The 23,060-nt window shown below is 46.4% G+C and overlaps 1 protein-coding gene across 7 annotated transcripts in view; it reads right to left on the bottom strand.

Annotated features, from left to right (window-relative positions):
- tln2b (talin 2b) overlaps positions 1 to 23,060 on the bottom strand; it is a 293,811-nt gene that overhangs the window by 3,530 nt on the left and 267,221 nt on the right. For all 7 annotated transcript variants that reach the window (XM_068015241.1, XM_068015242.1, XM_068015244.1 and 4 more), the window contains 13 exons: positions 22,689 to 22,835; positions 21,237 to 21,403; positions 18,682 to 18,865; positions 17,281 to 17,406; positions 16,460 to 16,576; positions 15,784 to 15,969; positions 14,850 to 14,957; positions 14,415 to 14,520; positions 5,811 to 5,935; positions 4,946 to 5,071; positions 4,773 to 4,835; positions 2,919 to 3,101; positions 1,203 to 1,328 (listed from right to left, as the gene is read on the bottom strand). In XM_068015241.1, the coding sequence (XP_067871342.1) occupies positions 1,203 to 1,328; positions 2,919 to 3,101; positions 4,773 to 4,835; positions 4,946 to 5,071; positions 5,811 to 5,935; positions 14,415 to 14,520; positions 14,850 to 14,957; positions 15,784 to 15,969; positions 16,460 to 16,576; positions 17,281 to 17,406; positions 18,682 to 18,865; positions 21,237 to 21,403; positions 22,689 to 22,835 (1,764 nt within the window). The remainder of the gene's footprint in view (positions 1 to 1,202; positions 1,329 to 2,918; positions 3,102 to 4,772; positions 4,836 to 4,945; positions 5,072 to 5,810; positions 5,936 to 14,414; positions 14,521 to 14,849; positions 14,958 to 15,783; positions 15,970 to 16,459; positions 16,577 to 17,280; positions 17,407 to 18,681; positions 18,866 to 21,236; positions 21,404 to 22,688; positions 22,836 to 23,060) is intronic.

The raw sequence follows: 23,060 nt of genomic DNA, 5'->3' as shown, positions 1-23,060 counted from the left end.
CTGTTGAGATGCATGGGTCAGATCAGGTGAGCATCAAAGATAAATTTCAACAGTTTACTGGAAAAACTGAAACTGCCCTCATTCCCGAACACCCCGACTGTTGCCATGGCCACGGAACTTAAAGAAACTTTGACGACAGCAAAGCGGGTGGTCACAAATCGTCATGGAACATTCAATCAGCAGCTTTCAGTTTTGCCCGAGGATAAGTTCATGGGGACTTGTCATATTATTGGGAATTCCGATTCCTCCCTTAAATTAGAAGCGCATGAAATTCCTGGCCAGAATTCAAAATTTAAAAAAAAAGCTTGAGATCTTGCAGGCCGACTTAATTCAAATGGAACACAAGAGTCTAACACAGGAACAAGTCACTCAGTGTCGGAACTGTTAAGCTACAGAAGCACAGCAAAGATGGCTGTTCAGTATAATGGGAACAAGCAATGGTTGCAGTCCTAATCTGCAGTACATTCCTCTAAGTCAAACTTCATCCACTTAGGGTCCAATGCACTGTATTAATTTCTGAATGCCTTTAGTAAAAGCTAGTTTTATGAATGCAATCAAATACACATCAGCATTAAGAATGTGGAGAACAACTGACATTAATACGGCAGCTGTGTCAAACAAAATTCAATGTAGAGCCACATAATGGGATATTAGGACAGATGACCAAAAGCTTGGTCAAAGAGGTAGGTTTTAAGGAGCGTCTTAAAAGAAGGGAGAGAGAGAGAGAGAGAAAGAAAGAGAGAGAGAGAGAAAGAAAAAGAGGAGAAAAAGAGAGGGAGAAAGAGAGAGAGAGAGAGAGAGAGAGAAAGAGAGAGAGGAGTGAGGTTTAGGAATTGAATTCCAGAGCTTAGGGCCCAGGTAACTGAAGGCACAGCCGCTAATAGGACAGTGATTAAAATTGGGGATGTTCAAGAGACCAGAACTGGAGGAGCACAGATATCTCGGAGGGTTGTTGGGCTGGAGGAGATTCCAGAGATAGAGAGGGGAGAGGCCATGGAGGGGTTTGAAAACAAGGATGAGAATTTTAAAATCAAGGCATTGCCAGACTGGGTGCCCTCTGTCGGCCAGCGAGCACAGGGGTGATGGGTGAGCACAACACTTTCCTTCTACTCCTCAAACTGATTTCAGGTTTTATAAGGCACCGAGGACAAATCGGCCAGCTCCATTAATCAGGAACCCATCCAACAGTACGCAGCACAAACCTGAGCAATTCCTCCAACGAACCGCGTTTTGACCACAATGTTTTCCTCGTCCGGTTTGTTGAACGCAGCCTTTTGAGCTGCTCTGACCAGATTGTCCGATGCCCGTTTCACGGCATTTCCTGCGGTCTGGAAGCAAACAGGCCAAAACACCGTCACTCCTTCTCTGAGGGGTTGTCAGGGCGATCAGCGCAAGTTCACGTCAAATAACGCTCAATAGCTTAGTCAATTCAGCCACTCAGTTCGAACCGGGGTGGGCATCATGCTGGTGCTAGGTAGCAGTAATAGTATGTCAAAGGGTCAGTGCGTTGAGTGTGTGTCGGGGGCTACTGCATCAGTGATGGCATAAAGAGCCACATATCTAAGTCTGCCGACAAGACAGTGAAAGGCGATGTTGTAAGCAGTGTCGATTGAAGCATGAAATTACAGAAATATTAACCGATTAAGTGAATGGGCAATACTGTGGCAAATGGATTTCAGTATAGGCAAATGTGAGGACCTAAAAAGGATGGAAGAGGATACTTTCTAATTATGAAGGATATACGGGCTTTGGAAAGAGTGCAATGTAGAGTAACCAGAATGATTCCCCTGGACTCCAAGGGTAAACCATCAAGGAGCAATTCAACACACACACACACACACACACAATCATCCTGCCATTTACATCCACCCAGACACACAACCGTCCCTCCAAACATCCACACAACAAACTAATATGTCAATAGTGCCATTTCTATCAATTATCAGCAATTTCCTCATCTTTCGGAGAAAAAAAATGCTTCATCCGTTACGAGAATCAGTTTAACTCTTCAGTTACTGCCCGTTAATTGAGATAGGAACATAGGAAGAGGAGGAGGCCATTCAGCCCCTCGAGCCTGTTCTGCTGTCCAATCAGATGACGACTGGGCTGTATCGTAACTCCACCTACCCAGCTCGATTTCTTCAGTCTCTTTATCCTGGCTGAACAAATATTGATCAATTTCACTTTTGAAATTTTCACTTGATCCCCAGTGTTAGGAGCTTTTTAGGGGGGGCAAGTTGGAGTTTTCCACTTCCTTTTGTGTGAAGAATGGCATCCTGACACCACCCCTTAAACACCCGTGCTTGAATTTTAAAGGTTCTGCCCCCATCGTTCTGGACTCCCCCCACCAGAGGAAATAGTTTCTCCCTATCAAATCCTTTAATCATCTTAAACATCTCAAAGAGATCACACTTTAATCTTCTATATTCAAGGGAATACAAGTTGAGTTCATGTGACTGGTCCTCACAATTTAACCCCTTTAAGCCCTGCTATGGTTCTGATGACTCTGAGCTGCACTGCCTCCAAAACCTTGTTACTTATTAGTACTAGTTCATTAGTGATCTGAGAGAGAGCTAGGACAGGGAATTTAAAAGTTTACCTAATGAACTGATTTAGATCCCATCTGTTATATTTGAACACCTTCAAACGTGTCTATTTTTTTTTAAGCCAGCACATACTTTTCCCCCTAATTTAAACTCCAAATCTTTAATGTCTCCCAATAGCCATAAAACACGTCACTGAAATTGGCAATGCCTTCACAGAAGGGGACTGAGCACCTGATCATTTGGATCAGAGGATTAAATCCCTTCAGAATGAAGCATCATTTAGAGAGTGTAGAGAAACAGGATGGATGAAGTCAGTCATCAAACAGCGGTCGAGATTCGAGCTGCCTCAGCATTCGTAGGAGTGCCCTGTACCTGGAGCCTCCGCATGGCCTCCGAGTCGGTGTCTGCCTTCACTTTACACGCCACCAGCAGCTGGGCTGTGGAGGCTGCCACTTGCTTGGCTGATGAAATGAGCTTCTCCTCACTGGCGTGCCCTTGAACAGACGCGTTCGCTGCCTCACACAGGTTGCTTGTTGCAGCCGCCACCATCCGGGCCTGGAAAGAGAGAGAGAGCGACATGTGTGTGGGACCCGCGTTCCAGACGTCACGTGCCTGACATTCCAGCCAGGGGGGCAGCAACATTCTAGACAGGGTGTACCTCAGCATCACCCGTACAATCAACACACTACCCAGTTTACAGAATCATTCCACCTTGCTCAATCTACGAACACACACACAAATAAATAATGTTACAGTCACGGAAATATATCCCATCACCTTTTCAAAGGGTGTCTCCCAAATTGAGAGGGGAACTGACATTATTTTAACTGGAAACATGCAACACTCTTCAAATTACAATTGGATCCCTCTCTCTTATAGTTTACCAAGCTGCACTAATGTTATGGAGTACCCAGCGAGCACACAGTTCGTGGGGTCAGCTGTGGCACAGTGGGGAGCACTGTCCCATCCAAATCCAAGGATTGTGCCTTCCAGTCCCACACAGCACAAAATCCATGCTGCCACTGCAGTGCAGTACTGAGGGAGTGCTGCGGTGTCGGAGGTGCTGTCTCTCGGATGAGACGTCAAACTGAAGCCCTGTCTGCTCTCTCAGGTGGATATAAAAGATGCCAAGACACTATTTCGAAGCAGCGCAGGGGAGTTCTTCCTGGTGTCCTGGCCAATACTTATCCCTTCACTAACATTACTGAAAACAGATGATCTGGTCATTGTCACATTGCTGTTTGTGGGATCTTGCTGTGTGCAAACTGGCTGCTGCATTTCCTACATTATAAGAGTGACTACACTTCAAAAATACTTGATTGCCTGTAAAGAGTTTTGGAACATACTGAAGCTGTCAAAGGTGCTACAGCTATAGATTTCTTTCTAAATGTTCAGCACTAAATTCATGGCATCTAGCATCCAAAGACTGAAGTAACAGAATTATTCTCGGCACTCATTTAAAACTGTACCTATGTGTGATCAGACTAACTGCCCGGTATGCCGGTTGAAGTCATATTAAGAACTCATTTCACCACAAGCTACTTTTCCGCCCCCGGCCAAAAGTTACCTAAGCACAAGCAATGAATTTCATCATCTCTTGTTTCCCTTAAAATTCAGCCATTCTATTTTTGACAACAGGTCCCAGAGCCCAGGTCTGGCTCGATACTGGAGAATGGGAGCGAGCACATTACTGCAGCCAAGGGCTTGTTTCAGTTTCTAGTTGGAAAACAAACAGTTACTCTGGACTCTAGTCATCGGGCTGGAAGCAGAGCAGAGTGACACCCAGTGAGCTGGCACCCAGAGCCAGAGTAACACAGTGAGTTGGGACCTGGAGCCAGAGTAACACAGTGTGAGCTGGGACAGGGAGCCAGAGTAACAGCCGGGGAGCTGGGACACGGAGCCAGAGTAACACAGTGTGAGCTGGGACAGGGAGCCAGAGTAACAGCCAGGGAGCTGGGACATGGAGCCGGAGTAACACCCAGTGAGCTGGGACATGAAGAGGGACGTTTCTAACTGTGTTAAACTGGCATTGGGAATCAGCCATTGAACTATAGAAACTGCCTGATGTTCCCTTTCGATAGAGATTGGGTGGTTGCTCTAACAGGCAGCTGACTGACAGCAGCTTAACGCATTGGCGACAACTTAGAAATTGATCCCTGTGTGTATGTTCAGTAACACAAAGGCTCAAATACCTCTAACCCATAAACTTGTGAAAGGGACACCTACTGCAGATATAAGACCTTGAGACCACTGCCCATCATCCACCGCATTCGCAAGGATGGCCCCAACCTGTTGGGAGAGAAACACACACCCATTAAAACTCTTGGCAGAGAGAGCAATGAGTCACCAAGTGCCTGAAATGCAAGTCAGCTTCCTTTTTGACCAGTAATCCTGCTCACCTTTCCTTGGGCGACAAGCTCTCGCTGGGCAGCGGAGGCAGACTTCACCAGTGCACTGGTAGCGGCCGCAATCGATTTCGCAGCTTCCAGAATCTGCTCCTCAAAGTCCAGCGTCTCGTCTGCTTGCTACAAGGAAAGCAAACACATTGTTAAAGGGAGTTGGCTGCACAAAGCACTGCACAGCGGTTTATGCATGTCACGAAGCTCGCCACACACAACATATAGAGAAATTACCCTAAAACCTGAAAAAAACAGGGGAAAAAAACTATTCCCTGTGACACCGTCAGTTTGCCGCACGATCCCTCTGTAAAATACTGAAAAAATAAACTGCGTCCCGGGAGTATACAGTACGAGTATACAGTATACACAGAGTTTGCATGAATCACAGACCAACTACATTATTTTTCTTCCGTTCAAGAGTCAGGTTTTAATCCAACGTTATTTTGCGTCCAATCACAATAGCTGTTTTGCCCGTGATAAATTTTTGAACCCAGGAGACAGGGCAGGACACTATAGCAATATGTTTGATATATAGTTGACTCCAGTAACAACCTAATATATCAAACATATCACACAGCGTCTTGCAGGAAACATCCAGGTTTGATTCAGCTCCAAACAGACAATAGTTCTTGGCCTACACCCTCCCCCCACCATCCGGGGACCAACCACTAACAGGACAGCAATGGTTGCAACTAGCTGAGATCACTATGGCGACCAGAAGCATGGACGGTCTGGAGATTATCACTAAACAATGCAGGTTGACCGCAGTGTAGACGGGTCAGGGCGGGGAACCAGTGGTGGCCGCGCACAGCCCCGGGGCTGGGTGAAAAGGGCTGCTCTCTGGGCCACTCGCGGTCTCACTCACCCTGGGTTTGGCCCTCGGTTTCAGCTGCTCCAGTTTCTTGGCAGCCGCCTCGATGGATGCCGCCGCTCCTAGTAGCTCCGCCTCCGCGATGACCGTCGGATCTTCGGGATCCACCCATTCCGTGCCTGAGGAAGTCAAAACATTCCCAGTAATCTCTCTACTTCGATAGTTAAACTGATTCGGGGATGGAGGGAGTGTGGGGGGGATGGAGGGAGTGGGGAGGGAAAGGGATAGGACAGCGTCTGAGGAAGGGACAAGTCGCCTGACTTCACTCAATGGGACTTTTCACATCAGGGTGGGGAATATCGAAGAATTATTGAGGACGATGCTGTAGAATCGATGCATATTTAATGGATGACTAAAATGTAAGCAGTAGAATACAATTATATGGGAATGGGAATCCTGATAGACGGGTTGCATAAATCAAGCTATACTGTACAAAAGCAAGGAAGTTGTGCTTGGCCTCTATAAATCACTGGTTAGGCCTCATCTGGAGTACTGTGTTCATTTCTGGGCACCACACTTTAGGAAGGATGTCAAGGTCTTGCAGAGAGTACAGAGGAGGTTTATTAGATAGGTACCATGGATGAGGGATTTCAGATGTGGAGTTATATATTTATATTTAGAGATACAGCACTGAAACAGGCCCTCCAGCCCACCGAGTCTGTGCCGACCAACAACCACCCATTTATACTAATCCTACATTCACCCCACATTCTCTACCACACCCCCACCATTCTCCTACCACCTACCTACACTAGGGGCAATTGTTATAATATGAAACGCATTACCTGAACAGGCGGTGGAAGCAGATCCAAAAGTACCTTTCAAAACGGAATGGACAAACACATGAAAAGGAAACATTTACAGGGCGATTGGGAAGGAGCAGGGGAGTGGGAGTGGCACAGGCACGATGGGTCGAATGGCCTCTTTCTGTGCTGCATGATTCTAGGGTTCTTCGATATATAACTTTCAGCAAGACGCTATTCACTTCCAAACTTGGCTTAACTGTCTCTCTCAGTAATCACAACTTCAAAATGGAAGAGTACAACATCCTAGGCCGTGGCATGGTGACAATGTTGCTGAACTAGTAATCCAGACACTCAGGCTAATGCCCTGGGGACACAGGTTCAAAGCCCACTGCGGCAGCTGCTGGAATTTAAATTGTATTAATTAATAAAAATCTGGAATTGAAAACTAGTCTCAGTGATGGTGCCAGGAAACGATCATCAGTAGTCATAAAAACCCATCTGGTTCACTAATGTCTTTTAGGGAAGGAAATCTGCCATTCTTAATCTGGTCTGGCCAACATGTGACTCCCAGACCCACACCAATGTGGTTGACTCCTATCTGCCCTCTGAAATGGCCACTCAGTTGTCAAGGGCAATTAGGGATGGGCAACAAATGCTGGCCTTGCCAGCGATGCCCACATCCCATGAAAGAATAAAATCAAATCCTGAGACAACCAGCTCATCATCCATTCACTATCGCCAAACTCGAGCACATTAAACAGGCACAAAGAGTAACCAAAAAGGTTAATGGGATGTTTTCCTTTATCTCAAGGGGGATGGAATACAAAGGAGAGGAAGTGATGCTTCAATCATACAGAGCTTTGGTCAGACCCCAAGTGGAGTAACTGTGTTCCGTTCTGGGCACCACACCATATACTAGCCTTGGAGAGGATGCAGCACAGATTGACCAGAATGACTTAAAGGGTTAAATTATGAGGTCAGGTAGGATGATCATGGCTTGCACTGGGTATAAAAGATTAAAGAGTGATTTAATCAGGATGTTTAAAATGAGGGACTTGATATGGTAGATATCGAGAGGCTACCTCCTCCAGAGGGGGGCAGTTAAGAACAGGGGGTACTGCTTAAAATTAGGGTGAGGCCAGTTAGAATGAAAATCAGGAAGCACCTTTTCCACACCAAGGGGTAGTGGAAATCTGGAACTCTCTCTGCCCCCAAAAGGCTGTGGATGTGGAGGTGGGTTCAATTAAAAATTTTAAGACTCAGATTGACAGGATTTTTTTTTTTTTTTTTAAATGAGGTGAGGTTAGTAAATGATGTGGAGCATAGGTGGGTCAGTGGTGTCACGGTACAGAGCAGCAACGATCTACCTGAATGGCAGAACAGGTTCGAGGGGCTGAATGGGCTCCTCCCGTTTCCCCAGCCAGATCGCCAGGAAGCACTCAGCATTGCATTCCAATCTGTGCTGAGCTCGGCAATCTCAGCTCGGCTGGTGAGGGGAGAGTGAGCGGGTGTAGTACAAACATTGGTCTCAGCGTCTCTAAGGTAGAGAGTGAAAACAAAACACGGCGAGGGTTCCCTCCTGATCGACATTCAGGTAGTTCCACCTGAATCTCAATATCCACGAGTGTCAGAGCAGTACTGAGCTCAGTTGGAATCCCCCTCTTCCATGAACAAAATGGCAAATGCAGATATAATGGACGAGCACCTGTGCAACTGTACACCTACAGTTGCTTAAGAGCAAGAAGAGTAAAGAGGCAAAAAGAGCAAACATGAGGACTTAAGGGCAACAAAAGGAAGCAAAGAAATCAAGAATGTCGTTAAGTTGAGAGCAAAGCTCTTTGTTTGAGCTGCAATGAGTTTAATATTGTTGTATATTTGCACAGATTGTCTCTTGTACAATGTACCCGAGGCTGCCAAAGGTTTTCGTACTGCAATGCACTGTGCAGTTTTATTGTCAAACATCAAACCCCAGCACGAGTGGCTGAGAAATTTGAAGTTGTTTTTTTTTTTAAAACAAAGAAGTTTCTGCAAAAAGTATCAAATTCAGGTTTTAACAACTCCACAAGACATGGATTTGCAGCAAATTTGAGGCGATCTGTTCAACTAATAAAAAGTAATGATTCTTTGAATGGGGAAGTGGGGGGCAGGGGACAAGGTGGAGGTTGGGTGATGTGCAAGAGCACAGGGATTTGGGGATTTGGGGTTACGATGTTAAAAGCAGTGTTTCAAGTGGGCAAGGCCATAAAAAAACTAATGAAATGCTGGGTTTAGGCAGAGAAGCACAGAATCGAAAAGTCAAGATATAATGGTGATATGAAACTTTCATAAGCTCACAATTGGCGTCCTGTGTGCAGTTCCAGTCTCCGCGCTATAGGATGTTGAGGCAATAGAGAGGGTACAGCACTGACTGGGACATATAAATACAAAGCTGTGAAAAACTGGGGCAGTTTTCATTAGAGAAGAAATGCTAGGCTTATATGATAGAGGGGTTTAAAAATTAGCAAAAGGTTGGCACAGATTAGATGAAAGCAGACAGAACAAAGGGATGCGGATGTAAGATTAAAAATAGAGATATTTAGGACAGCGAGCAGGAGAAGCTTTTTGACAGAGGGATTGGAGTGTCAACATTGAACAACAGGATAGGGAACTGGCTGAAGGAAAGCGGGGGAATTATAGGGGACAGAGCCAGCATGTGGGACTGGAACTACTGCCCATGTGGAGGATAAACACGAACAGGGACTGGTTGGGGCTTGTAGCAATCTCAATGGTTCAGGGCTTCCAAAACACTGGGAAAAATATTCCAAATGTCTTTCCTTCAGAACGATTCCCGAGGGCTTTGTGGATCAGTCAGAGATTGCTTTCCTCTAGAATTACATCGATTTTACAGCACAGATTCAGGCCATTTGGCCCAACTGGTCTATGCCAGTGTTTACACCCCACACGAGTCTCCTCCCACCCCTCCTCATCTCACCCTATCAGCATGATCTTCTATTCCTTTCTCCCTCATGGGTTTATCAAGATGTTTCTTAAATGTGTCCATTCTATTTATATCAATCATTCCATGTGGTAGCAAGTTCTGTATTACAGTAAAGAACTTTAACACCATTCCCAGGACAGGAATAAGTGATATCTCACGCTTCAGTAGAGTGCAGCCCATGAAAGAAGCCGAGCCCAACCTATTGGAATTGGAAAAAAATTAGGCCCAAAGCCTGCAACTAATTACCGAGTCTCTGTTGTCTTGCACGTGGTTGGATTCTACGCAGCCCCATTGAGATGGATTAAAACTACATGAGCGAAATAAAGGAGGCCAGAAGAAGATTATTTACATAGAGAGTTTGTTTCGGATTAGCCTGTTGTACAGACAAGAATGTTTGACTGCAGCCAACAATTCTTTTTTGGCAACAGTGATATGACCTTTCCAGTGCAAAATGTTCGAGTGGAATGTTGTGCAATAGAGGATTCTCAGAGAGGATAGGGAAAATGGAACATGGATTTTTTTTTAAGAGGGTATCTGGCGTCAGACAGTTTGACTCAGTTGGTCGCACTCTCCCTTCTGGGTTAGACAATCGTGGCCCATTCCAGAAACTCGAGCACAAATTCCAGGCTGACACTCCTCAGTGCAGTACCGAAGGAGTGCTGCATTCTTGGAAGTGCCGACGTTCTGAGCAGACATTAAACCGAGGTCCAGTCTGCCCTCTCGGGTGGACGTAAATGATCCCATGGCAGCGTTCAACGAAGAGCAGGGGAGCTCTCCCCAGTGGTCGGGCCAATATTTATCCCTCAACCGATATCACAAAACAGCTTAACCAGTCATTTATATCTGTGCTGTTTGTGGGACCTTGCTGTGCACAAATTGGCAGCTGCGTGTCCCACGTTACAACAGTGACTACACTTTAAGAACATTCATTGCCTGCAAAGTGCTTTGTTGATGTTGTGAGTGCATGGAAGATATTAGATTAATGAAAGTTTTTTCTTCATCACCGCTCCGGTTTCTGCATCACAAATACCAGATGGGACTGAAAGCAATGCTGAAGCAGGATTCAGCAGACCATCTGCAGTAACAGAGGGAGTTAGGCCAAGAGCATGGTGACTGGAAAAGCCCGTGACAGGAGTGCTTCCCAATTTGGAATGGAGTGCGCAGCACACCAAAGCTAAGATGGAAGAACACTCTACGAGAAGATCAGAACATACGAGAGGCAATGGAGCCTGTTGAGGAGAGAGACTACTAGTGAGATCTTGTGGTGTCTGGGTCATGACAGTTGCCTGACTCATTTTCAGTACTGGTCTCACATGTGCCTCCAATGTAGCGAGGTTGCCCTCTGCATACTTTTCATGGGTTGTCACAATGGGACTGGTGGGGTGTGGTGGGGGAGGGGGAAAGAGATGCAGATCTCAGCACCAGTCAGCGGATTTCCCCCCCCCGAGACTGTATTAACCTCCCACCCAGAGCACTCAACTTTGTTTCTGCTTATACATTGAAGGAGCCAACGTTCAAATCGTCTGTGGGGTGAACAGACGGGAAACCCTTCCTTTTAAAACCCGACCAAATCATTGGCTCCGACTGTTTTTTCTCCACCGATACAGTCGGACCCATTGAGTGTTTCCAGTATTTCCTGTTTTTGATTCAACATTAAACAGTGTTTGAAGTATGGCAAATCTATTTTAGAAATGGACGGGGAAATAGAAAAGGATTTTTACGAATACATTCGAAGAATATAGAAATCCATAATGACGGACTTGCATTTAAATAGTGGCTTTCACAACCGTAGGACGTCCCAAAGTGCTTCATAGCAAGTGATGTACATTTGAAGGGTAGTCGCTCTACCCTTCGGAATTTCGGAAACATGGCAGCCAATTTGTGCACAGGAAGTTCCCACAAACAGCAAATGAGGGAAATGAGCAGAGAAACAATTTTAGTGGTAAATATTGGTCAGGACACTGAGAAAAACTCTCCTGCTCTTAGAGTCATTGAACCATTTATGGCACAGAATGAGGCCATTTGGCCCATCGAGTCCATGCCTTCCTTGAAATAGTGCCATGGGAGCTTTTATGTCCACCTGAGGGGGCAGACGGAACCTCAGTTTAACGTCTCATCCAAAAGCCGCCACTCCCGACAGTGCAGCACCCCTCAGTACCGCACTGGCGTAGTCATAGTCATACAGCACTGAAACAGGCCATTTGGCCTGCCGAGTCCGTGCCGACCAACAACCACCCATTTATACTAATCCTACATGAATCCCATATTCCTTACCACATCCCCATCATTCTCCTACCACCTACCTACACTAGGGGCAATTTACAATGGCCAATTTACCTATCAACCTACAAGTCTTTGGCTGTGGGAGGAAACCCACGCAGTCACAGGGAGAACTTGCAAAGTCCGCACAGGCAGTACCCAGAATTGAACCCGGGTCACTGGAGCTGTGAGGCTGCGGTGCTAACCACTGCGCCGCCCTGAGTATCAGCCTGGATTCTGAGCTCAGGTACCTGGAGTAAGTGACAATGAGGTTCCAATTCCGCACTCCATTATCCCATCCACGTCTTATGAAATGCCACAGCTGTATCAACAAAGGATGAACAGTTCCCTTAGACTTGAGGCTCAGACTTTCCTTCAGCGCTATACAAGTTAGAAATAAGTCGAGAGAGATTGCTTCGATGTTGGCCTGGACATCTAGAGCTGATCTGGAGCTTACAATTAACGGCACCAGCTCATAGCAAACTGAAAGGGGGAATCTGGTCATCCCAGCCAACCCCAATGGGGAGGCCAGACCTGGAGATGGGATTTCTCGGATCCACGCTCTCCCAGGAATGTAAGATTAGCCCTCAAGGAGTGTAGAATCACCACATTTTGGCATCAAATGAAGAATTAAACAAAATGTCAACGCTATCGCTGTAATACACCAGAGATCGATAGCTACTCAGTGAGCGACTTCAAGAACCTTTCCTTAAGAGAGTTCAGGTGGGTTAAAGGTGAGGCAGAACTGGATTTGCTCCCAATGTATTAAGCAGAGCTATAGTAAAGGAGCACTTGGGTCTAGTGTTTAATTGTGAGGTTGAAATGGGAAAGGACAGGTTATAAAAACTATGCAGAAGATAGACTTCAGTAGAACAAACTTTGAGGGGATGAATGGAAAATAACGGGGAAGAGCTATTTAAAGGTACAGTGTGGAGGGAAAATGGGGCTGTCTGAAGGGCAATATTGTTCACATTGCAGAGACAGTTTACCATAAAAAATACAAGTCAAAAACAAAACAGGAGAGCAAAGCTGAACTGGATGAAAAAGGTAAGTGAACAGGGATAAAGAGGTGGGCAGGAGAGAATGCTCTCTAACTGGTAAAAATGTAAAAGCTTCAGATACATGTATAATATATTGAAAATCAGCACCCACTTGCTGTCAACTTTTCCACTACAACTTCATGTGCCATGTTTGCAATGGAAGGTGTCTATATAAACTTGCGGAGTGAACATTGACACCACTGAGTCAGTTAACCCGTTGGAGGCTGGTGGTGGGGGAGGGGGGGTGGGTGGGACTTGTATTAATTTACAGACTCTCCAAACTCATGGCCAAAACTACAGCAAACAGTCTCCAGCATACACAAAAGTAATTCTCCATCAAATTGAAGAGAATTGAGGATAGTTATATATAAATGATCTGCGCAAAATCAATCCCGGTCACTTACAGCAGTGCTGTCTCCAAGCGTGATTGACAGGAGAGTTACCCAATCAGCTCCATTCTTCCCGCGATTTGTGTGTTAATATACAGTGTACAGTGGTAAACTTGTCCCCCGACCCCATTAAGAGCACTATAACACCACCACTGGCCGGAGGGTGTAACTACAGGGTGATCAGTTTACATAGACAAGTTTCCATTATAAATGTGGACACAGAAATTTCTAATGATCATATATAAGGACAGAATGTATGACATTTAAAATGGAGACTGAACTATATCTGAGCACCCTAGTCTAGTGATCTCCCGTCTTCGAACCGCACTTCATCTGAAGGCTATATTTGACTCACGTGTGCAACGCAATGGATGAGTTTCAATCTTATAAGTTGAAGACAAGTTGGTAAATCTGTACATTTGGGATCTTAGGTTTAACAAGTTGGAGTCTAGAGTACAAAAGCAAACCTAGAGAAATCAATGGTTATGCTGTCGTTAGAATATTTGGGTCCAGTTTTGGGCTCCCCAATTTAGGAAGGATGTCAAGGCCACGGAGAGGGTGCAGAAGTGACGCATTAAGATGATACAAGGGCATTGTGAGGAGAGATTTGAGAAACTGGAGGTCTTTTCATTCGAACAAAGGAGGTTAATTAAGAGATGAGCTGAGAGAGGGGTTCAAAATGATGAGGTAAATCAGGAATAACTATTTCCGCGGGCGAGTGATTCAATAACTGGGGAGCATCAATAACAAGGTTATCACCAAAACACTGATGGGAGAGCTTGGAATTATTTTTATCATGTCGGATGATTACTGGGATTTGAAACGTCTGACTAAAAACTGCAGGAGGAGCAGAATCCAGGGTAGCTTTGAAAAGGGACCTGGATAAATATATGATAAAAAAATTCAAAGGTGATGGGAAAGGGACGAAAGGGATATCTCTAAGAGAGAGCTAGCATGGATGTGATGGGCCAAATAGCCTCCTCCTGTGTTATAAATTCTCAAGTTCTATGCGATTGCTGTTTCAGAGGCTATTTCTCAGACCTGCAAGAGGGACTAAAATATAATTTCTTCTAAGTTTTATAAAGGGAAGCTGAAACATGGGGTGATTTTGGATAATTTCCTATAAAGCTGAAGAGACCGTGAGGGCAGTGAGTTTGGCTCTCCGGTCTGTGTGGTTTGATACTGACCTTTCATGCCTTCTGCTGCCTGGATGAGTTCAGTAACGGCCGCTGCGACACGCTTGGAGTATCTGGACAACTGCAGCTTCTGGTCGCCCGTGGGCTTCTGAACAATCTGTTTGAAAACAAAAGCAGGACATTCCAAAGTTGTCCAACATTTAAAAATGAACGCAAACTCCGCAACAGAAGATGCTCGCTCTTCATATGTTCCCTAGAAACTCCCCAAAAATCAGAAATGGGTCGACAAAATAGCGAACATCCAACTAGGTGACCATGGATTAAGGCAGATGATTCATTCCCGAAAACCCCAAACGCTCTGGATGTAACAGGAGAATTCTTGGAAAACTGCGGCCCTATCTTATTATTTCCAAAGATGCTCCGTCTGACCTGTTACCCTCATGTAGGTTAATTCCACAGAAAACCACAAGATGACGATCCACTCACCACAAGGACGTGCTCCAGCAGCTCCATGTAGCCAACGGTGCACTCAGTAGCATAGTGCAAGGCCCTGCTTCGTACATCTTCACCAACTTCGGAATGGTATGCTGCTTGCTGCCCAGGCAAACACATTCAAGGTTCAGTGTTGACCGCCCTCCGATGCAAGGCTTCAATCTAAGCTAGGAGCTGAATTCTATAAGCCCGCCGCCGATTTCGGTGGCTGATTTATTAAACCGGGGCAGGCCACAAACATGTTGGGGGGGGTGGGGGAGGGGCGAGTTGTCCAATCCCGACAATGGCGTCAGCTGCCTGTGTGCAGTCGCTGACGCCATTTTTAAAGGGCTGCCATCTCTACCGGGGAATTTAAATATTTAATGTGAAATTCAATTAAAATGAATAAATATATTTCTTTGGCCCCCCCCCCACCCCCGCAAAATATCGATTCAATTAATTATTTGCTCTTTCTGCCCCATATCACTTACATTCACAATCTGACCATCTCCCCACAAACTTTCAACTATAACCCTTCCCACCATCCCCTACACCCATGACGTTCATTTTGACCCGTTTCCCCCCTCCCCCCCCCCCACCCACACTGAGAAACTTACCTCCTCCCCATCACTGTTGCCCCTCGTTTCCCCAGACGGGGATCCAAAGGCACGGGGGTGAAGATCACAGCAGGACGTCAGGAGGCGACAGGAGACTCATTAATTCAGGTAAATTCTTTTGTTTGAATATTTAAATGGCAGTCCTGAAACCAAGAGGCAGTGGGGGGCGGGGGGGGGCTGCCACCAGCACTATCAGGCCAGGCCCTGCAGGTGTCAAGGTCTGTGGCGGGCCTCATCTGGGGCCATCTTCATGCCCCACCCCCGACAATCCAGACTTCGAGGCCTCTGCAGAATCCAGCCCTACGTGACTGAAGAGAGAGGTCAACACCTACCTTGCAAGCAGTCAGCATGTCAACGATCGCCTTGCGGCTGAGGTTGGCTGTCGCAATCACGTCGTCCTGGCGACAGGAGTTAGCTGCTGCCACGGCCTTGGCAGTTGCCATTGTGATGCCCTTTGTCATTCGAATGAATTCTTCTGGCGAGTAAGTCTTTGCTGGTGGCTCCTTTGATTGGAAAACCTGTAATTGGTATCAAGGCCGAGCATTAGGGACGCAGGTCATTATAGGGCACAGCACTGCAATGAATCATAGAATGGTTACAGAACAGTTGGAGGCCATTCAGCCCATCGAGCCTGTGCTGGCTCTCTGCAACAGCAACTCAGCTAGTCCCAATCCCCGTAGCCCTGCAAATATTTCCTCTTCAGATAATTGTCCAATTCTCTTTTGAAGTTCTCGATTTAATCAGCTTCCACCACACTCTCAGGCGGTGCATTCCAGATCCTAACCACTCGCTGGGTAAACAAGTTTTTCCTCATGTCGCTGTTGCTTCTTTTGCCTTTCGTCAGTGTCCTCTGGTTCTGGATCCTTCCGCCAGCGGGAACAGTTTCTCTCTATCTACTCTGTCCCGGCCCCCTCATGATTTTGAGCACCTCTATCAAATCTCCTCTCAATCTTCACCTCTTGTATTGATTTGAGCCCGGCATCGATTCAATCGACAGCCCTCACATACCGCCAGCTCCTGCTTGATGCTCTCTATCGTGCCCTCGAGTGCCCTGGTGCCACGTGTCGCTTCATCCTCCACAGCTTTAACTGTTTTCAGAAGGGAGGTGACATTTGTAACCATCACCTGCGGAGAGAAAAGCCTGGTTATGCCATTGTAAACGGAACACGGGTAGAGGAGGCCATTCAGCCCTTCAAGACTCTTCCACATTCAATTACATTGAGGCTGATCTGTATCCTAACTCTATCTACCCGCCTTGGTTCCATGACCTTTAATACCGGCCAACAAAAATCTATCCATCTCAATGTTGAGATGTTTAATTGACCCTCAGTCTCAGCAGCCTTTTTCAGGGGGGGAGGGGGTGCGGGGAAAGAGTTCCAGATTCCCGCTCCTCCTTTGTGTGAAGAAGTGTTTCCTGACATCACCCCTGAATAGCCTGGCTCTGATTTGAAGCTTATGTCCCCTTGTTCTGGATTCCTCCACCCGCCAGAGGAAATAGTTTCTCTCTCTCTCTCTACCCTATCAAATCCTTTAATCGTCTTAAACACCTCAATTAAATCACCCCTCAATATTCCTAGTGCAAGGAAATACAAGCAAGTCCTCATAATTTAACCACTTCAAACCATTTGAAAAATATCTTAACTATAAAATCAACTCAGGAAAAGTGACTCCATAGATCCAAGGTCACCTACAAGTTGGGTAACTCAGTGCAGCAGATATGATGTTACAAATACATCACCACGCACAATAGAAGACGCTCGGTGGCAGGCCAGCCTGCAGCCACCCCCCCCCCCCACCTACTCCCCCACCGCTCCCTCCCCGTCCTGTACCTTGGCCGCGCTCTTCAGTTGGTACATCGATGGATCATCAGCGGGTTTGCCGGCCGCGCACTTCGTAGCACTGATGAGGTCAGTCAGAGCCTTGGCAACATCCTTAACTGCATTGATCAAGACCACCTACAAATCATCAAGAAGGTCCCTCAGTCACACAAGTTCCGTCTGCAAATAACACTATGCTTAACGGCGGGTAATTGTTAAAACATGTGGTCTATTGTTTGGCTGAGATCACGCAGATCAGAAAGATCCCAATTCAATCCTTAGTCTGCCCACCTTTCGCTCGGACTGACCGCATGACAGCCGCCCTGAGGTTGGGGGAGGGGGTGGTGGGGGATGGGTTGAGACTATCAGAGTGGGGGAAGGGTAGCTATCTCAGTGACACATGCAGTGTGGGGCAGGATCAGCTCAGCTGTGATGCTTCCCCACAAAGTCAGATAGTCTGCTGAAAAACACAATTGAGGCTAATGGGCTCTCGTTCCGGCACTGTTAGGACTGGAGAAATTGTACCCTAGTGCCAGATGGAAAATTCCACCGAGGAAAGAAAAAAACCTGGGAATAATAGTGAAGTTGGATTTCCACTATAGTGCAACCTTGAAAGCATCATCTTCGGCTGCCAGTATAGGAAATGACAGCAACATTACACCCGATAGTTAAAGCTAACTATTGCCAACAATCGCCCGGACTCTTCAGCATGCAACATTACTGAACTCAAAGACTTGCATTCATATAGCACCTCTCGCAACCTCAGGACGTCCCCAAAGCGCTTTCCAGCCAATGAAGAACTTTTGAAGTGTAGTCACTGTTGTAACATCAGAAGTGTGCCAACCAATTTACTCACAACCCTAACCCACAACAGTAATGTAATAATGATCAGATAATTTGTCATTTAGTGATGTTGGTTGAGGGATTAGGTATTGGTCCAGGACACCAGGGAGAACTCCCCTGCTCTTCTTCAAAACAGTGCCATGGGATCTTATACTTCAATCCGAGGGGGCAGACAGGGTCTCAGTGCTCCCTCAATACTGAACTGAAATCTCAGCATCATGTCTGGAGTGGGACTTGAACACACAACCTTCTAATTCAGAGGCGAGTGTGCAACCAACTGAGCCACAGCCAACCCTACAACAGTGTAAAGATGGTAAACCCTGTGATGAAGGGGCCAAGTCTACTGCCTGGTCAACCAATATTGAGTACAGAGTTAGTGTAAATGTTCATCTAATTGCATAGGACGATTTGTCAGATATTTGTATCAGGCTCTATACATTAAGAACAGGCGTACACCACTATAAATCGTACGTGGCAGGAATCACCACCCCCCCCCCCCCCTCCCTTACTGTGTGGCTTATGAGCATTGGACTAATTCCACTCCTATTAGTTGTAAACGTATCTCTTTACCTGCGTTTCTGGATCATCGGAGCCCAGGCTGGCTGCTCCCTGCTTCACCACCTCAGCCAGCTGGGTAATGGTGCTGACAGAGGACTGGGCAGCCTGGGCCAGCTTTTCCTGGCTCGATGCAGCTCCGGATACCAGGAACTTGGTGTCTTCAACAAGGGCCTTTGCTGTTTTCAGGATGTTCTCCCTGTGGAGAGAAAACACAATTGAGAACACAAAGTAGGCCTGTCAAAAAAAGTCAATAAAACAGTAGGAGACACTTCTGCACAAAGTACAGCAAGGTCACTAGGTTTGCTTCATAAAGGGAATCAGCTTTTTCAAAGCCTACAGACCTGTGCTGATCATGTGAAAGAATCTTAACTAATAAACACATCTATAAATACATTAAACGTCTGATGACGGCAGGCACTCATCAACTATTCCCATTATAAATTCTTATGTAAACGTGTCAGTGTAATTACACTCTCCCACCAGTGGTGGCACCATAACGTTTCAACTTTGTGTCTCCCAGTTCCTCAGGCTATGCTTCATGTGCTCCAACTACTGCCTGTAAAATAAACCAAGTAGTGTAAAAGCTCCTCTATTGTTTCTTAACTCCAACCGAAAAGATTTTTTGACCCCCCACAAGGACATTGTTCCGAGCACTGTAATATTTTCCTTAATCAAACCTGCTATCCCGCCTCCTTTCTTTCCTTAATACCTTATACCCAGGATTATTAAGCATCCAATCCTCCCTACTTTTTTGAGCCAGATCTCAGTTATCGACACCGCATCATATTGCCATGTGGCTATTGGCTCCTGTAGGTTACCAACCTTATTAACCACACTGCTTGGAGTCATTCCTAGTGCAAAGGAAGATGGTTGTGGTTGTTGGAGCTCAATCACCTCAGCTTCAGGACATCACTGCAGGAGTTGCTCTGGGTAGTGTCCTAGGCCCACCTATCTTCAGCTGCTTCATCAATGACCTTCCTTCAATCATAAGCTCAGAAGTGGGGATGTTCACTGACGATTGCACAATGTTCAGCACCATTCGCGACTCCTCAGATACTGAAGCAGTCCGGGTCAATATGCAGCAAGATCCGAACAACATTCAGGCTTGGGCTGAAAAGTGGCAAGTAACATTCGCACCACACAAGTGCCAGGTAATGTCCATCTCCAACAGGAGAGAATCTATCCATCTCCCCTTAATATTCAGAGGCATTACCATCGCTGAATCCCCACTGTCAACATCTTGGGGTCACCATTGACCAGAAGCTTAACTGGACCAGCCACATAAATGCTGTGGCTACAAGAGGTCAGAGGCTGGGAATTCTGCAACAAGTAACTCACCTGACTCCCCAGTGCCTGTCCACTGTGTACAAGGCACAAGTCAGGAGTGTGATGGAATACTCGCCAGTTGCAGCTCCAACAACACTCAAAAAGCTCTAGACTATCAAGAACAAAGCAGCCTGCTTGATTTGCACCCCATCGACCACCTTCAACATTCACTCCCTCCACCACTAGCCCACAGTGGCAGCAGTGTGTACCATATCCAAGATGCACTGCAGCAACTCACTGAGGGTCCTTCAACAGCACCTTCCAAACCCACGACCTCTACCACCTCGAAGGACAAGGGCAACAGATGCATGGGAACACCACCACCTGCAAGTTCCCCTCCAAGTCACACACCATCCTGAATTGGAACTGTATTGCGTTGACAGTAACAGAACTGCCTGTCTGTCTGTCTGTCTCCCGGACTACTGACTCCACTATTATTACTACATCCCTGCATGTTACTATACCCTCCTGTGCGCTCCTTTGCTTCACGGTGCCAAGCTCGGACTGCACTCCTTCGAGGTGTCATCACCCTCATTGGTATTCAGTGCCATTTGAAAGTGCCACACCCCCAGATAGCAGAATTTATGATGCCCATGACCCTTGGACAGAGCTGACGATCTCCCTCAGCTCCAATCAAAACCGTTAAGCCCTGATTTTAACCTCATCTGACTGGCAGGAATACGGCAGGCTCACGTTGAACACTTGTCTTACACACACGCCTATACTCGGTCCCCACTGACTTCAATGAAGCACTAAATCAAGTCAAACGGGCTCAAAGCCACTGGGTTCCTGCTGGGCGGGTGCAGTTAGAATGTCGTGACTGAAAGCACAAAAGAATCCTGCACGTTGGTGACTCACTCAGTGGAAGCAAACCTCCAGGGTCTCACCCCCCTCTCTTGCTCCCGAGGGAACCTCCTCCAACCCCATTTTCTCGAGTGTACACATGGCGTTAGCATGCTGCGACTGCTCCTTTGATGCCCACCTCCTTTGTGTTTGATGTGGCAGGATCTTCAGCTGTCTGAACCCCACAGTCTCAGTCGTCTTCCCGAAAACGCTAATGCGTTGCTATCCCTTTCCCTGCCTGCGAGCCTCATCGAAGCCCACCTTTTTGACTGTGCTTTTGACCATTGCCCCAGCTCCTGCTATTCCCCAACATCTCCTTTTGCCCCTGCAGAGTACAGTTTATTTATTAAGGATGCTATATTATCAATGGTTGGGATCGAGTAGCTGACTCAACTAACCTGTGGTCTGCAAACGACTCTTCGTTTTCTGCGTTGAGAGTGCCAGCTGTGGCGAACATGATGGTGGTGTCCAGATCGCCAATGATGCCAGACACAGCGCTGGCAGCAGTGATACAAGCCTGTGTGCCCCTATTCCCGGCTTGTAGGGCAGACAGAACCAAGGAAACCTGGGCGGAAAACGAGATCCATTCAGAACAATGCACCCGCTGTCTCACCTGATCAGACTCGCTCGGGAAGCTACCAAATGTGGAACAAGCCCCTGCTTTTCCAGTTCAAGGATTCATCAAAGTTTGGGTTTGCAGAAAGCAAATAAGGGAAACTAAAATGGTTTACAGCAGCTACATTTTAGCTTAATCTGACCTCAGTTTCTTATCATCGACCTGAATGAATGAACCTCTACGTTTTGGTGTCACATCAATGCTGATTGTGGGGTGTGGATTGTGATATGAAATGCATCAGATAAGAGTAGATGGAGAGAAACTATTTCCGTTGGTTGGGGAGTCTGGAACTAGGGGGCAGAGTCTTAAAAATTAGAGACAGACATTTCAGGAGTGAAATTAGGAGACACTGCGTCACACAAAGAGTGCTAGAAGTTTGGAATTCTCCACAAACAGCAATTGATGCTCAATCAATTGTTAGTTTTAAGGCTGAGATTGAGAGCCTTTTGTTAACCAAAGATATTAAGGGATATGGGGCAAAGGCAGGTCTATGGAGTTAGATCAGGGATCAGCCATGATATTGAATGGTGGAACAGGCTTGAGGGGCTAACAGGCCTCTTCCTGTTCCTGTCAGTCAGTCTAACTGGCCAACACTTAATTCCTGCAGCTATATCTTACAGCACAAAATGGCTTCAGAGTTATATGCCATCGATTTTTAACGACAATTATTCGGAGCAAACTTTTATCATCGTAGGTTATCATTTATCAGATGGGCTAAGGTCATGGAATAGAATCATAGAAAGTTTACGGCACAGAAAGAGGCCACTGCCCATCGTGTCTGCGCCAGCTGAAAAACGAGTCACCCAGCCGAATCCTACCTCCCAGAATTTGGTCCGTAGCCCTGCAGGTTACGGCACTTGAGGTGCATATCCAGACACCTTTAAAATGAGTTTAGGGGTTCTGCCTCTACTAGCCTTTCAGGCAGTGAGTTCCAGACCCCCACCACCCTCTGGGTGAAAAGATTTTCCTCACCTCCCCTCTAATCTTTCCACCAATCACGTTAAATCTCTGCCCCCTTAGTCACTGACCTCACTAAGGTAAATAGGCCCTAATCGCAGTAATAATCTTCCCTTCTTAACTGTCAGACTGGGTGAAGCTGTTATCGAAGATTTCTTCTGCTCTATAATTTTTGCCAGCCTATTTTTTTTTTTAACTTTGAAAGTAAAAAGCATCAGTTGACAGTCTATCCCTTTCAGCAACACAAGGGTTAAAGAGGGAATGAAACTGCCCTCACCTTCTCTGTCACAGCACGGGCGCACTCAATGAGCTCTCTTTTGGTGAAGCTGTCGATGGGGCTGACTTGAACAGCACCAGCTTTCTGCACCAGGAATATGCAGCCATGACCCAGGTCCTGCACCCGTGTCTTAATCTGGAATCCAATCTGCAGAGAGAGCGGCAGCAGATCATTACTGAAACCGGAACCAACGGCTGGGATCACTCTGACCCCATTTCAGAGAATGCTGAGGATGTCAAATGTCGGCTCGGTGACTGAAACGATGGTGAGCTGAGGCCAGAGGTGTATACAACTCAGAACGTCAGTGTACCTGTACCTTGGACTCAGGGAGAAAGTCATGTAGTCAAAAAGCAGAGGGGCAAGTGTATAAAT

The sequence above is a fragment of the Heterodontus francisci genome, chromosome 35, assembly GCF_036365525.1.
Source record: "Heterodontus francisci isolate sHetFra1 chromosome 35, sHetFra1.hap1, whole genome shotgun sequence".
Taxonomy (NCBI): domain Eukaryota; kingdom Metazoa; phylum Chordata; class Chondrichthyes; order Heterodontiformes; family Heterodontidae; genus Heterodontus; species Heterodontus francisci.
Note: the sequence above shows the minus strand (reverse complement) of the source record. Positions and strands in the feature narration are given on the sequence as shown.